The 12,457-nt window shown below is 53.9% G+C and overlaps 5 protein-coding genes across 5 annotated transcripts; 4 read left to right on the top strand and 1 right to left on the bottom strand.

The window, feature by feature from the left end:
* Positions 1-463: 463 nt before the first annotated feature.
* Positions 464-1,494, top strand: BO80DRAFT_194835 (uncharacterized protein). Its single transcript, XM_025714145.1, has one exon. The coding sequence runs from the start codon at positions 752-754 to the stop codon at positions 1,166-1,168; it is 417 nt and encodes a 138-aa protein (XP_025571520.1). The 5' UTR covers positions 464-751; the 3' UTR covers positions 1,169-1,494.
* Positions 1,495-1,614: 120 nt separating this feature from the next.
* Positions 1,615-3,837, top strand: BO80DRAFT_390049 (putative phosphatidylinositol-3,4,5-trisphosphate 3-phosphatase). Its single transcript, XM_025717138.1, has 3 exons — positions 1,615-1,857; positions 1,927-2,011; positions 2,079-3,837. Exons 1-3 carry the CDS (start codon positions 1,855-1,857, stop codon positions 3,587-3,589), a joined length of 1,599 nt encoding a protein of 532 aa, XP_025571519.1. The 5' UTR covers positions 1,615-1,854; the 3' UTR covers positions 3,590-3,837.
* Positions 3,838-3,900: 63 nt separating this feature from the next.
* On the bottom strand, positions 3,901-6,689 carry BO80DRAFT_428367 (putative phospholipase A2 (PlaA)). The gene has a single exon (XM_025720237.1). The coding sequence runs from the start codon at positions 6,639-6,641 to the stop codon at positions 4,176-4,178; it is 2,466 nt and encodes an 821-aa protein (XP_025571518.1). The 5' UTR covers positions 6,642-6,689; the 3' UTR covers positions 3,901-4,175.
* A 250-nt stretch (positions 6,690-6,939) lies between these two features.
* Positions 6,940-9,258, top strand: BO80DRAFT_390045 (EXO70 family protein). The gene is made up of 3 exons (XM_025717137.1): positions 6,940-7,423; positions 7,487-7,704; positions 7,770-9,258. Exons 1-3 carry the CDS (start codon positions 7,140-7,142, stop codon positions 9,161-9,163), a joined length of 1,896 nt encoding a protein of 631 aa, XP_025571517.1. The 5' UTR covers positions 6,940-7,139; the 3' UTR covers positions 9,164-9,258.
* A 212-nt stretch (positions 9,259-9,470) lies between these two features.
* On the top strand, positions 9,471-11,718 carry ade13 (adenylosuccinase ADE13). The gene is made up of 9 exons (XM_025720236.1): positions 9,471-9,562; positions 9,641-9,727; positions 9,783-10,510; positions 10,572-10,688; positions 10,746-10,818; positions 10,871-10,949; positions 11,005-11,011; positions 11,069-11,126; positions 11,196-11,718. The coding sequence occupies exons 1-9, from the start codon at positions 9,511-9,513 to the stop codon at positions 11,444-11,446; spliced, it is 1,452 nt and encodes a 483-aa protein (XP_025571516.1). The 5' UTR covers positions 9,471-9,510; the 3' UTR covers positions 11,447-11,718.
* Positions 11,719-12,457: the final 739 nt, after the last annotated feature.

Genomic DNA, 12,457 nt, shown 5'->3' with positions numbered 1-12,457 from the left:
CTTCTATAAATACCCGCGAGTAGATTGGGATCGACCGCATGGACCCTGGACAGCCAACCGCCGGATGAACGATGCAAGCCCTCGAGGAACGCCTGCTTGCCAAACAATATGATCTATCATCCCGTATCTCTCGCTCTATACTGCGCAGACAAACGTGCAGACAGCGTGTAACCATCCAGGAAACCTACGCCGTCACTAGGACAAAGTCTCCCCTGCCCTAGCCCAGGGATAGACACCCCGACTGCAGGCGTAGCACAAAGGATCATCGCACGGAATCTGCGCGATCAACCGCCGTTGGGCCAATGAGTCGTCCGTCTGGTTCGTTTCACCCGCTGCTCTACTCCACTGTTGGGGTCGAAATTAGAATCCTCTGCAGGAAGCTAACAAGCACTAAGCGTCCCTCCACTCCAAGTCTCCAACGACTCCTGGCCGGGGGTAGCGAGTTGCTTGTTCCCGCCTCCCTCGCCACCGACTGGCTCCAAAGCAGATCCGGTTATAACTATTCGCCTCGCTGCTGTTTGCCTCTGGTGCTTTTCATTCTTCCTCAATACTTCTGATCGAGGCTTGGCTCTTTTTATCTTATTGTCATATCGTTCATATTCACCTATTGGTAATACTTAATTTCGTTGATCTCTGTGTGATCTATTCTCCGGTATAGATCGACTCATCCGCCACTGTCTTGGATATACATACATCGCCTCCATACCATACTACCACTACAAAAGAACCATCCATCCACCCAATCTTCACAATGCAACTCCTCGCTTATCTTCCTCTCGCCCTGTCCACTCTCGGCCTCACCGCTGCCAGTCCCATTCGCCGGTCCCAGAGCCCAGCCCTAACCTGGCACGTCTCCAACTTCACCACCGGCTGCTCCCCCGGTGGCTGCACCTACAACTTCAACATCTTCGGCATTGCCACCGCCAACACCCCCGGCTTCAATACCACCTGCTCCGGCACCGACACATCGACTGAACTCACCGCGTGCGCCGACTCGCAGGTCCGGTCGCGGGTGCAGCCCGCCACCTACCCGCAATGGAACATCCGGGTCGAACATGCCTGGACCGAGCCGGGCGACATGGAGTTCTATGACTTTGGCGAGACGAATGTGACCTCGCCGACGCGACTGTTCACCATCCCCGTGACGGAGGAGTATGGCGTTGCCTAAGCCTCTCGAAGGGGTTCCGCATGAAGGAACAGAGGCAGTGTTTGATGACTTGAGGTCATGACTGCGAACTGCGGATTATCACTCAAGCTAGAATTGAGCTGGATGAGAAAAAGAATGCTTGCTTCGTTTTGTATCATATTGGATGGATCGATTCCGTTTATATCGGGCTGGTTATACTCTCTATGACTTTGTGATTGTGCGTGTGATTGTTCTAGTTAATGGGTTGCGTTTTGGGGGGATCCTAATGTCTGGTTACAGGGGGAGGTTATCTGATGAACCGTTAAATACCACTTCTATGAATTGAATATTGATTGTCTGCAAGCCTGGTTGTGTAAAACCTCCCGTAGGAATGAATGCATCACCGGCCGTGACATCATCTGCCACCCGCCCGGGATTGTTCGTCCCTCCGCGTCCCCCTGCACTGCCCCCCTCGTCCTCCACCGTCAAGCAGTTCCTGATCATCCCTCTACTGATCCTCTGACGACTGAATGGAATTTACAAGCTTCAGCACTCCCGTCCACATCATCTGGACGACACTCCCGCCCAGAACACCGCCCGGTTGACCCGTGCGTCATTGCCCACTTCCCCGCTACCGCATCGCCCTCCCTTACATATACCGCGCGAGCCACTTGCTGAAGAGTGAGTGCATTCCAGTCCTCGCACTAATCCCCACTTTGCGTGATCCTATGGTAAGCGTCATCTTGGAAATTTGAAACACCGTCGTGTTTTTATTCGTCGAGACTAACGGGTTGGTTTAGGCGTCGATCCTCCGGCAGATTGTTGCCGGGCCTAGATTACAACATCCGGAAGCTGGTCTGGATCTTTGTTATGTGACGGATAATAGTAAGCTCTTCTATCTTCTGGTTGTAGATTCTCTAGACTAACGCATTCTTGTTCCCGAACTGCATAGTCATCGCCACCTCCGGTCCCTCCTCCAACTACCCGCAACGCGCCTACCGAAACCCGCTCGACGAGCTCGTCAAATTCCTCGACTACAAACATGGCTCCGACTGGTGTATCTGGGAGTTCCGAGCCGAAGGCACCGGGTATCCTGACTCGGAGGTCTACAACCGTATCCATCACTACCCGTGGCCGGACCATCACCCGCCCCCGTTTGCGCTTATCCCCGCCATGACGGGGAGTATGCGCAACTGGATCCATCGGCTCGATGAGCCGGAGTCCAAGGAGAAGAAGAAGGCCAGGGTCGCCGTCGTTCATTGCAAGGCGGGGAAGGGCCGCAGTGGAACCGTGGCCTGCAGCTACCTCATCAGCCAGGAGGGCTGGAAGGCGGACGATGCGCTCCAGAGATTCACTGAGCGGCGGATGAGAGTTGGTTTTGGGGCCGGCGTGAGCATTCCTAGTCAGGTGCGGTGGGTGGGATATGTTGACCGCTGGACGAATCAGATGGGGAAGAAGTATATTGAGCGGCCGGTGGAGATCCTTGAGGTGCATGTGTGGGGATTGAGAGATGGGGTCAAGGTTGCGGTGGAGGGATTTGTCGACCAAGGAAAGAGGATCAAGAAGTATCACCTTTTCCATCGGAGTGAACGGACGGTGATCGATGAAGGGAAGTCGAAGACGATGTCCCCAGAAGCCGCAGACGAGCATGCCAATGGTAATGACAGCCACAAAGAACCACCCCCATCCGCGGCAGCACTCCCATCCGAGACTGACAGCCCTCTTTCAGCCATCGACTCCCCCGTAACAGCAGACTCTCCCCCGAAACACGTTTCAGCCGTGATCTTCCGCCCCAACCAGCCCATCAGCGTGCCCACCTCCGATATCAACATCGACTTCGAACGACGCAGCAAAGCCGCCTACACCGGCTGGGCCATGGTAACTTCCATCGCTCATGTCTGGTTCAACACCTACTTCGAAGGCGGCGACCAGCACGACTCGGGCGTCTTCGAAGCCGAGTGGGACGCTCTCGACGGGATCAAAGGCACGACCCGAAAGGGCGTCAAAGCCTTAGACCGAGTGAAAGTCGTCTGGCGCTATGCAAACCAACCGGGAACCTCCCACCCCGATACAGGGAAACCCATCTCCGAGCCTCAACCCGGCGAACCCATCCCAGAAACCCAGCCCCCGGACTGGCATATCCACGGTTCTGATTCCCCCAGCGATCAAGAGAACCTTCCCGCCCAAGAAGTCAACGCCGACTCTGACCCAGAACCCAAGAACTCCACCGAACACCCCCACAGCCACAGCAGCAAACACAACAGCACCCACCACCCCATCCTCTCCGAACTCAGCACCGCAGCCGCCAGCGCCATGGAAGGACTTAACAAACAGCTCGGCCTCCGCAAACAAACCGACGAAAGCAAAGACGTCAGTCTGGCTGGGAGCAGCGAAGATGAGTCCGGGAGTAACTCCAAATCCAAGACGAAGAAAGTGTGGTCATCTGTCGATGAAGATAAATGAACCGCGGGGTACTGGCTATCATACAATACAGAAGATGGACATACATTAACTAACATTCTTTTGAGACTTTGAGAACCGACTAGTAGTATACTAGTTGGAAGGAGCGTGAACGTGAACACTGTGATATCGTTGTCACCTGTAATTTTAAATCGTCCTGATTTTTTCTTATCTTGTCTGTGTATACGAATAGGACTTGGTTTGTGTGGTACATAATATCATACATATATTGATACATGAATACATTCAGGCAAATCGCCCTTCTTCCAATTAATCAACATAAATGAGAAAACATGATGATAAGGGATGATATGATGTATTATAGAAGAAGATTTGCAGAGGATATATGAAAAAAGACATTGGAAAGACGGAAAGATACTGGAATCATATTTCTGAGGAAGAAGAAAAGAAAAGAAAAGGAGAAAGAGAGAGAGAGAGAATTTGAGCATATGAGTATATCATAACATTCAGAACTAAATTCTTGAAAAATCATCTACATTACGCTTGCTACTGTATACTAACTCCTATCTCCTTAGTGTAAACTCCGATGACGACTCCAGGGAATATGCCAATGAGTGATTGCACCGCATCACAGCGGAACGAACCCCTCCATGCGTTTCCGGGTATCTCGTTCCTCGCGCTGCAATCGATCCGATTTCTTGCGCTCGTATACGGCCCGTACCACGCGTTTCACTTGGTCTTCGCCCTGGGCGAAATTGGCCTTGGCGAGCCCGACCACGGAGTCGATCTGTTCGGGCGTGTAAACGAAGTTCCAGGTGGAGAGGAAATCGTCGACGTCGGGATCGATGGATGCGGGATGCGGGGTGAGGGGCTTTGCGGGGTCGGAGACGGCGGCGGAGGATTTGTTTTCGGATTTGCGGGCCGGAGTACGGGATTTGGAGAGGGAGGAGCTGGAGGGGAGTTCGGGCGCGGACGGGTTGGGGAGTAAGGGGAAGTAGACGACGGCGATGCCGGCGTCGGGTCGCATGAGGTGGAAGTCGGATTCGGAGTGGTTGACGCCGTGGGGGTGGAAGAGACGTTTGGATGGCGGCGGCTCCTTGCCGGAGACCATCTCCTGGGTGGTGCCGACCCAGACGTTGCAGTAGTCCAGGTCTGTACCGTGATGCTTGTCCTTGGCGGATCTGTTCGGGGAGAGGTAGCTGGTTGTCCCGCCGTGAGAATCGGACTTGCTCTTGTCCTGGGCTTCGGCCATCTTGTTGGCGAGCTCTTGCTGAGTGATGTTCTGGGGCTGACGGAGCGTTTCTTCGGTGTCCTTGATGAGCTCGTCTTCCCTGGGCCAGCCGGCTCCGATCGGCCAGCCTTTGACACCTCGTTGGCGGGCGTAGCCGTCCACCACGGAGAGCCAGTTTTCCCGCTTAATATCCGCCGATGCGTCGAAGGCGACAATGACATCGACGTCTCTGCCGGGTCTGAGTAGCGGGTAGATGGGGAGATTGTTGCTCATCCCTGCGTCCATGAGGCGGAGATGTCGACTTTGAAAGATCGACTCCGGGCAGGACGGTGGCAGCTGATCTTTCATACCGAGCACGAAGTTCGGTATGGTTGCAGGGTCAATCGGGTGGACTCGGACGAGATCCTTGGTCTTGCCCTGGATGAGAGAGTCTATACCTCCGAGGCCGGTGATACCTTTGATGACAGGGCGGATTTCCTTGTAGTAATGAGACAGGGTAGCACAGAAAGCACTACCCCAGATGCCCATCAAGGCGGAGACACGTAGCTCAGGAATGGGGGAGATCTCCTCGGGCTTGACATTCACCCCACCATTGAAGTGTCTTCCCAGAGCCCATGTCGGTATACCCGCGCTGAGCTCCTCACAGAAAAACTCATACGGCGTAAATTCGAACCATTGAAACCACGCTTCATTCTTTGACTCTTTGATCAGGTTTTCGGGCTTCCCTGTGTTCTTGACGTTCTCTAGATTCTCAAGCACCGGGATCTCATGGCGTACAGCCGTGTAGATGGGAAGTGGATGAGCCCCGCTGGCGAGATTGTACCTCTGGTTCGATAATTTCAGGTCCCTGTCTGAGACCCCCAGCTCTCCCTTGGGCACCAGCAGCCGTGCAGCCAGTAGCATGCCATATATATCCACCAAGCCGAAATCGGCACCAGGATCGCCCTTCAACTTTTCGACCAACCCGCTGAGAAGGTACTTGTTTGTGGGAGCATTGGTGAGAAGCTTGAGTGCGGCCGGAGGAAAGGCTAGGTGGATTCCCAGTCTGTTCTTCAAGTGGTCAACCAGCTTGTGGAAATTGCGTCCTGTGATCGACGAGTGGTATAGTGTCTGCAGCCAGCAACTTCCACTGACCCCGGCAGTATAGGTCACACAATCCCATAGGCCAGCTTCCTGGGCGGCCAGATACGAGCCAGTTCCAGCCACCAGCGCACGAAGCCCGCCTCCCGAGCCGCACATGGCAATGATAGGTACATCGTCCGGATGTATGTCATCCTCAGGAATGTCAAGGTAGGAAGCTAGCGCCTTGATTGCATACCTTTGTCGCTTCTGCCTGTACGCCAATTCTTCAACACAAAGGGTATCCCCAACACGAACCTTGGCCTTGCGTAAGATTTCTGGATTGAGATCAGGATCATGAGCTTCGTGCCAGATGTCGTCCGCCAAGGAGCCAGGGGCCATGGAGAGTTCGCGCTGGAGCTTTTGCACCGACGACGGGAGCAATCGGGTCCAATCGGGGATAATGTAATTTTTGATGCTATCAAGCTCAATCCAATCGGGGGAGCCGACAGACTGTTTTACCCCCTCGAACTTGTGCAGAACATTCGTCCAGATGGAGCCTGTGTCGCCATGTTGCGTGTGCCCTGAAGTGCTCCAATCTGAACTTTCGGATGATTTATCCGACCGATTGTCGAGAACCCGGGTTGAGCTCGTGGAAAAGAGAGCTTTCGGCTCGGCCTGCAGCAATAATTGCTTATTTGACTGAGTTCGTCCGCCAGTGCTGTAAAGTATGCCACCGCCCAAGGCAATCAAGACGGTAGGAGGAACGGTCCATCGTAAACGTAATGCCTGTGCAGCCCCCATGTTGAGATGGGCACCACGGAGGATTGGAGGGGTGGCGGAAAACAACATGCAAGTGCTGAGGCCATGGCGGCCAGACCTCGACGATCGTGGCAGGACTTTATAAAGAGGCGCCTTCGGACGGACCTCAAGCTTGGGAGACGCGCCGGAAGCAGGCCGGAAACATGACGACATGTCACGTGGGGCAATGGGAACCAGCTTCGGCGCCACTGACGGGCCGAGATTACCGGATGGGGTCTAGCGCGCTCGCAAAGGCGCCGCCCGCTGTTCGTCCGGGGAGATGAAGGGACAAGCTGGATCAAGCTATGCTCGCTTCATGAGGCCAGGTGCCTCATCGGCCAGCTGTTCTCTTCGCCGTGCTTTCCCTTTCTCTTGCCTGACCTCTCGGGCCAAAGTCATGACATCATCTCTCTCCGTCGCGAGTGTCTGATTCCGGTTACGCATCCCTGATTGCCTGACACACTAGTGGGACCTGCCGATCGAGGATCGAGTCCTCAAGCCATGGTCGCTCCACGGAATGCCGCCTACGCGGAGGAGAGCGCCGAAGTGGAGGTGTTGTACGCCAACCTCGAAAAGCTCAAGCTCCTCACCAAGAAGATCCAAGGCTCACTGAATCGCCTGGAAACCGGAGGCAACGTGGTGAAGCATGCAATCGGGCCCATTTACAGCAACACCCAATCGCTACAGATCACCAACAGCAACATCGATAAGGTCAACGAGGCCATTGAACGCCTTCGCCAGCCTCTCGATGCCAAGGGTAAAGAAGAAGGAATTATACGGTCAAGGTATGCAGCGGCCCCTGTGGGTGTTGGGCCAGTTTCGGGCCTCGTTGGCTGACATTCATGAAGCCCCCAGACCGTCGGCTTGTCGCAATATCTCTCTGCCGTCAAGCGCGTGGAAAAGGCTCTGGCGGATCTCAATTCAACAAATCTGAGGTCGAATCAAAAGGCCATCTCCGAGTTTACTTCTCTACTGGTCCTCGGGAACTCTCAGCTCCAGGACATGCTCCGCAGCACGTTGGGCGACCACGTTAGTCCTATCGAGCCCCTGCACTACTTAACAAAAGGTGGGTACCGACCATGCATAACCCGTTCGGAATGAAGACGCTAATGTCTCTTGTCTCGCACCTAGAACTCTCATTCCCGTCGCTACCTGAAGAGACTGTCGCGGAATTGGGTCCGGTCTGTGCTGCCATCGGCTCTGCAGCAAGCTATGGACCGCAACGGGGTGACGGTGGAAACCCTGCCCTCAAAATATATGCCGATATCCGTGGACCATACATCACCTCGAGCTTGCAGAACCTGGCAATAGCATCACTCAATACCGTCAAGCGACGAGCTGCCGACGGCCCCTACAAGCAAGGCACCAACGGCATTGGAATCTACTCAAACGCCCTGGAAAGCTTTATATACGCGGAGCATGATGTCCTGGTGCGCATCTTTACGGGGGACCAACGGGGACTGGCGCTCCAGGCAACTTGTCGCTCCGCCTTAGCCGAATATGCACAGACCCTGCGAGAGCTCAACCAATACATCAAGGCAAACCTCATGACGGATTGCTTCTTAGCCTTTGAGATTATTGAGATCGTTACTGCCCTGTCATATCGCGTGGAATCGAAAACGGGCGAGCTCAAGAGCTTGTTTATCGAGGCTCTCCGGCCGGTGCGCGAGACTGCAAAGTCGTCGCTTTCAGAGCTGTTAGAAGAAACAAAGCGCAAGGCTGCAGGTATTGCTATGCTTCCACCAGATGGTGGATCCGTGCCTCTTGTCAGCGAGGTTATGAGCTCTCTAACTACTTTGACTGGCTACTCCGGGCCGCTTGCATCGATCCTGACATCTCTGGGAGATGGCAATTGGCGGTCCACATCCAATGCAGCACCTACGGCGCCCTTGGATGTTAGCCCGGATAGTTTGACCCTCCTGTCGCACTTCATCCTGGATATGATTGAGGCCCTTATGATCGCCCTGGAAGCGCGAGGCAGAGCGCTTCACCGCTCGAAAGCGGTCCAGGGTGTTTTCCTGTCCAACGTATTCTGCACTGTCGACCGCTCCATCCGGCAGAGTTCCGAGCTAGCCAGATACCTTGGCTCCCCCGACAGCATTGCACGGATCGATACCTTCCGCAAACGGGCCACCTCAACCTATCTCGATGCATGGAAGGAAACCTCCCATTATCTTCTGGACGTGCAGTATACCTCTCGGGGCTCTGGCGGGTCCACACGGCCGGCGTCTGGAGGAGTCGTTGATTCCAGTGCCATTGTCAAATCCCTTTCGTCCAAAGACAAGGACGCCATCAAAGACAAGTTTAAGGCGTTCAATGCTAGTTTCGATGAACTGGTGACCCGCCACAAGGCCTTGTATATGGAACGCGAAGTCCGCGGGGTGCTAGCTCGGGAGGTCCAGGCCGTACTGGAGCCACTCTATGCCCGATTCTGGGATCGGTACCATGAAATCGACAAGGGACGAGGCAAATACGTCAAGTACGACAAGGGCAGCCTGTCTGCTCAGCTGGCGGCATTAGCGTGAGGGGCATTATATAGATATACCTTGGTAGTTGTAATGTGATAATCATAGTCATCCGGAGTCTCGAGATTGCCCCACGTTGGGGATCATGTGATGATAGCCCCTCCAGATGATAACGTGACTGATAAGCGGAGACCCCGCCGGATGCAGTCATTTTAATTAATAGTAGTATTACTAGTACTGTGTAGTAGTTGGAGGGCCCCTCCGACTCGTCGGGCCCGCACCAAAATTTCCTGGCATCCCGCAGCACACTTTCTCCTTGCCCCTCCTCCGCCTTTTCCCCTGTCCCTCATCACAATTCTCGTGGAATCCCCCCCCCCCCCAATTCCCTCCGATTCATCTCTGTCAAGATGGCTTCGAGCAACGATGTCTATCAGACCCCTCTCAACTCTCGCTACTCCAGTGAGTCTCTCCATCCAGGCCGGGTGAGCTCTTAGTGTCCCGTGCGATATCGGACTAACCGTGCGGCTTCCATCTCAGGCGATGAGATGAAGTATCTCTTCTCCCCCAGGAACCGCTTCTCGACCTGGAGACAGCTGTGGCTCTGGCTTGCCGAGTCCGAGAAAGGTAACATTGTCTCTCCGCCTTTCGCCCTCCACACTTCGCCGACTAACCCGCACAGAGCTCGGTTTGCCGATCTCCGATGAGGCCATTGAGCAGATGAAGGCTCACCTCACCATCCAGGACGACGAATTCAAGGTTGCTGCCGAAGAAGAGAAGCGTCGGAGACACGATGTTATGGCCCACGTCCATGCCTATGGCCAGGTCGCTCCTGCCGCCGCCGGAATCATCCACTGGGGTGCCACCTCCTGCTACTGCACCGACAACGCAGACCTGATCTTCCTCCGGGACGGTCTCGATATCCTCATCCCCAAGCTCGCAGTCGTCATTGACAAGCTGTCTGCCTTCGCTAAGCAGTACAAGGACCTGCCCTGTCTGGGCTTTACCCACGGACAGCCCGCTCAGCTTGTTACCGTCGGAAAGCGCGCATGCCTGTGGATCCAGGACTTGCTCATGGACTTGAAGAACCTCGAGAGAGCTCGCGATGACCTGCGTTTCCGTGGTGTCAAGGGTACCACCGGTACCCAGGCCTCTTTCCTCCAGATCTTCGAGGGTGACCATGACAAGGTTGAGCAGTTGGATGAGCTTGTCACCAAGAAGGCTGGCTTCAACTCTGCGTTCATCATCTCCGCCCAGACCTACACCCGTAAGATTGATGTCGACGTTGGCAATGCCCTCGGCTCTTTCGGCTCGACCTGCGAGCGCATTGGCATTGACATCCGTCACTTGGCGATGCTGAAGGAGGTCGAGGAGCCTTTCGAGAAGGACCAGATCGGTAGCAGTGCTATGGTGAGTTATTACAAGGACCAATGAGAACGGCAGGAAATGCTAACGCGGCTGGTCTGTGCAGGCTTACAAGCGTAACCCCATGCGGTCCGAGCGTCTGTGCTCTCTCGGAAGACACCTCCAGAACCTTCCCAAGGACGCCTTGGACACCTACTCGGCCCAGTGGTTCGAGCGCTCCCTTGTATGACAGATTTGCGTTCCATTTCCTTGAGAATCTTCTCATTAACTGTGTGGACAGGATGACAGCGCTATCCGCCGTATCAGCATTCCCGAGCTTTTCCTCTCCGCTGATGCCTGCCTCATCCTTTTGAGTGAGTAGCCAGCTCATCACTCAAACCCTGTCATGCTGCTGACAATAATTAGACAACGTCACCTCCGGCTTCGTTGTCTACCCCGAAGTTATCAGACGTCATGTCAACGATGAGCTCCCCTTCATGGCTACGTAAGTCCTTGTTCCCCCCCCCGGCTTAAAATCTCTGCTAACCTGAAGGCCATAGTGAGAACGTAAGCCGCCCTCAGCCAGAACCCCTTCCCGCATGAATACTAATGATACAATGACAGATCATCATGGCTTGTGTGAAGAAGGGCCTGTCCCGCCAAGACGCCCACGAGGAAATCCGTACGTCGCGGCTTCCAAATCAATTCCACGCTAGTTAGCCCTAACTAACAAACCTCTGTACTACAACAGGTGTCCTCTCCCACCAAGCCTCCGACAACGTCAAGAAGCTCGGCCAGAACAACGACCTGCTCGACCGCGTCCGTCGCACTGCCTTCTTTGCGCCCATTCTGGATGAGCTCGACGCTCTCCTCGAGCCCAGCACCTTCGTCGGCCGCGCTCCCCAGCAGGTCGAGAAGTTCACCTCTACCGAGGTGAAGCAGGCTCTCAAGCCGTACGAGGCCCAGATTGCCAAGGCCGAGACCTCCGCTCTCTACGTCTAATTTCGCGCACATACTTCTCATCGAACTAACAGGGCAAGCAGGCAGGACACAAAATGGATAGATGATGGGACAATACGTATTATACCATGCAAAAGCGAAATCGTCATGCGAGTTGTCAACAAAGATTTGTTTAAATAAACGATATGTTCAAGACGGGAGAAAGAAAAGCAATCTCAGCAGATTCCAGCAGCGCAAGAGTCCATGTATATAGATAGTAATTGATGAGATGATACGAGATGTTAATAATGCATATTGGTGGGCTTCAATTCAAAGCCATCTATCCGGTGCCTTCATAATAAGGTTCATATCGTACTTTGGTCAAGTTTCTGCTGCAACGGGCGGCTCAACCACCCGGCTGCTGCAAAACAAGGTTTGGCCAAACTCAAAAACAAGATGGAGAAGTCAACTGGGATACTACATAGTATCTACGATGGAGTAGCATTTGAGCCCTTTGATGGATGAGAGCCTCAGGCTGCGGCTTGAGACGCATGTAAACCGGATCCCAGTGGTAGGGTGGCTGGGACGGCCTGAGAAACCCCACTACCTACCCAAGCCACTTCTTTTTGCCGGAGAACACACTAGATCCTCGGATACGAATTACTACCGTTGGTATGAGACCCACGATTCGGTTACTGGCACACTATGATGACCAGCCACCTTTCTGTGGATTATTATTATCTCATGTTGGACCCGAATGAAGCTGCTCTGGAGTGTAGGTTAGACGCTAGCACGGATTTGCGTAGATACGGTAGCAACGACGCTTTCCCCTCTAATACCAATTCGATGGAAGGAGAGGGGACCGCAGAATACAAGGAAGCATATTGAGGAAACAACAGTAGAGTAATTGTAATATGGAACCAAAGAAAACGAATGCTCCATGCAGCAGAAGCGAGATTGTTCTGGAATGACCTTAGTATGAGATGCCATAATGCAAAAGATAGAGAAGACACTATATAACAAGATGAGCAGCGAAGAACTGAATAACTGATGTCCGCTCGATAAATGAAATTG

The sequence above is a fragment of the Aspergillus ibericus genome, assembly GCF_003184845.1.
Source record: "Aspergillus ibericus CBS 121593 unplaced genomic scaffold BO80scaffold_47, whole genome shotgun sequence".
NCBI lineage: Eukaryota > Fungi > Ascomycota > Eurotiomycetes > Eurotiales > Aspergillaceae > Aspergillus > Aspergillus ibericus.
Note: the sequence above shows the minus strand (reverse complement) of the source record. Positions and strands in the feature narration are given on the sequence as shown.

Bases quoted from the DNA above. Each gene is read 5' to 3' on its own strand.
- BO80DRAFT_194835 (XM_025714145.1), top strand. From the start codon at position 752: ATGCAACTCCTCGCTTATCTTCCTCTCGCCCTGTCCACTCTCGGCCTC.
- BO80DRAFT_390049 (XM_025717138.1), top strand. The intron at 2,012-2,078 runs GTAAGCTCTTCT...CGAACTGCATAG, and splicing joins TTGTTATGTGACGGATAATA to TCATCGCCACCTCCGGTCCC.
- BO80DRAFT_428367 (XM_025720237.1), bottom strand. From the start codon at position 6,641: ATGGGGGCTGCACAGGCATTACGTTTACGATGGACCGTTCCTCCTACC.
- BO80DRAFT_390045 (XM_025717137.1), top strand. From the start codon at position 7,140: ATGGTCGCTCCACGGAATGCCGCCTACGCGGAGGAGAGCGCCGAAGTG. The intron at 7,424-7,486 runs GTATGCAGCGGC...ACATTCATGAAG, and splicing joins GAAGGAATTATACGGTCAAG to CCCCCAGACCGTCGGCTTGT. The intron at 7,705-7,769 runs GTGGGTACCGAC...TCTCGCACCTAG, and splicing joins CCTGCACTACTTAACAAAAG to AACTCTCATTCCCGTCGCTA.
- ade13 (XM_025720236.1), top strand. From the start codon at position 9,511: ATGGCTTCGAGCAACGATGTCTATCAGACCCCTCTCAACTCTCGCTAC. The intron at 9,563-9,640 runs GTGAGTCTCTCC...CTTCCATCTCAG, and splicing joins TCTCAACTCTCGCTACTCCA to GCGATGAGATGAAGTATCTC. The intron at 10,511-10,571 runs GTGAGTTATTAC...TGGTCTGTGCAG, and splicing joins AGATCGGTAGCAGTGCTATG to GCTTACAAGCGTAACCCCAT.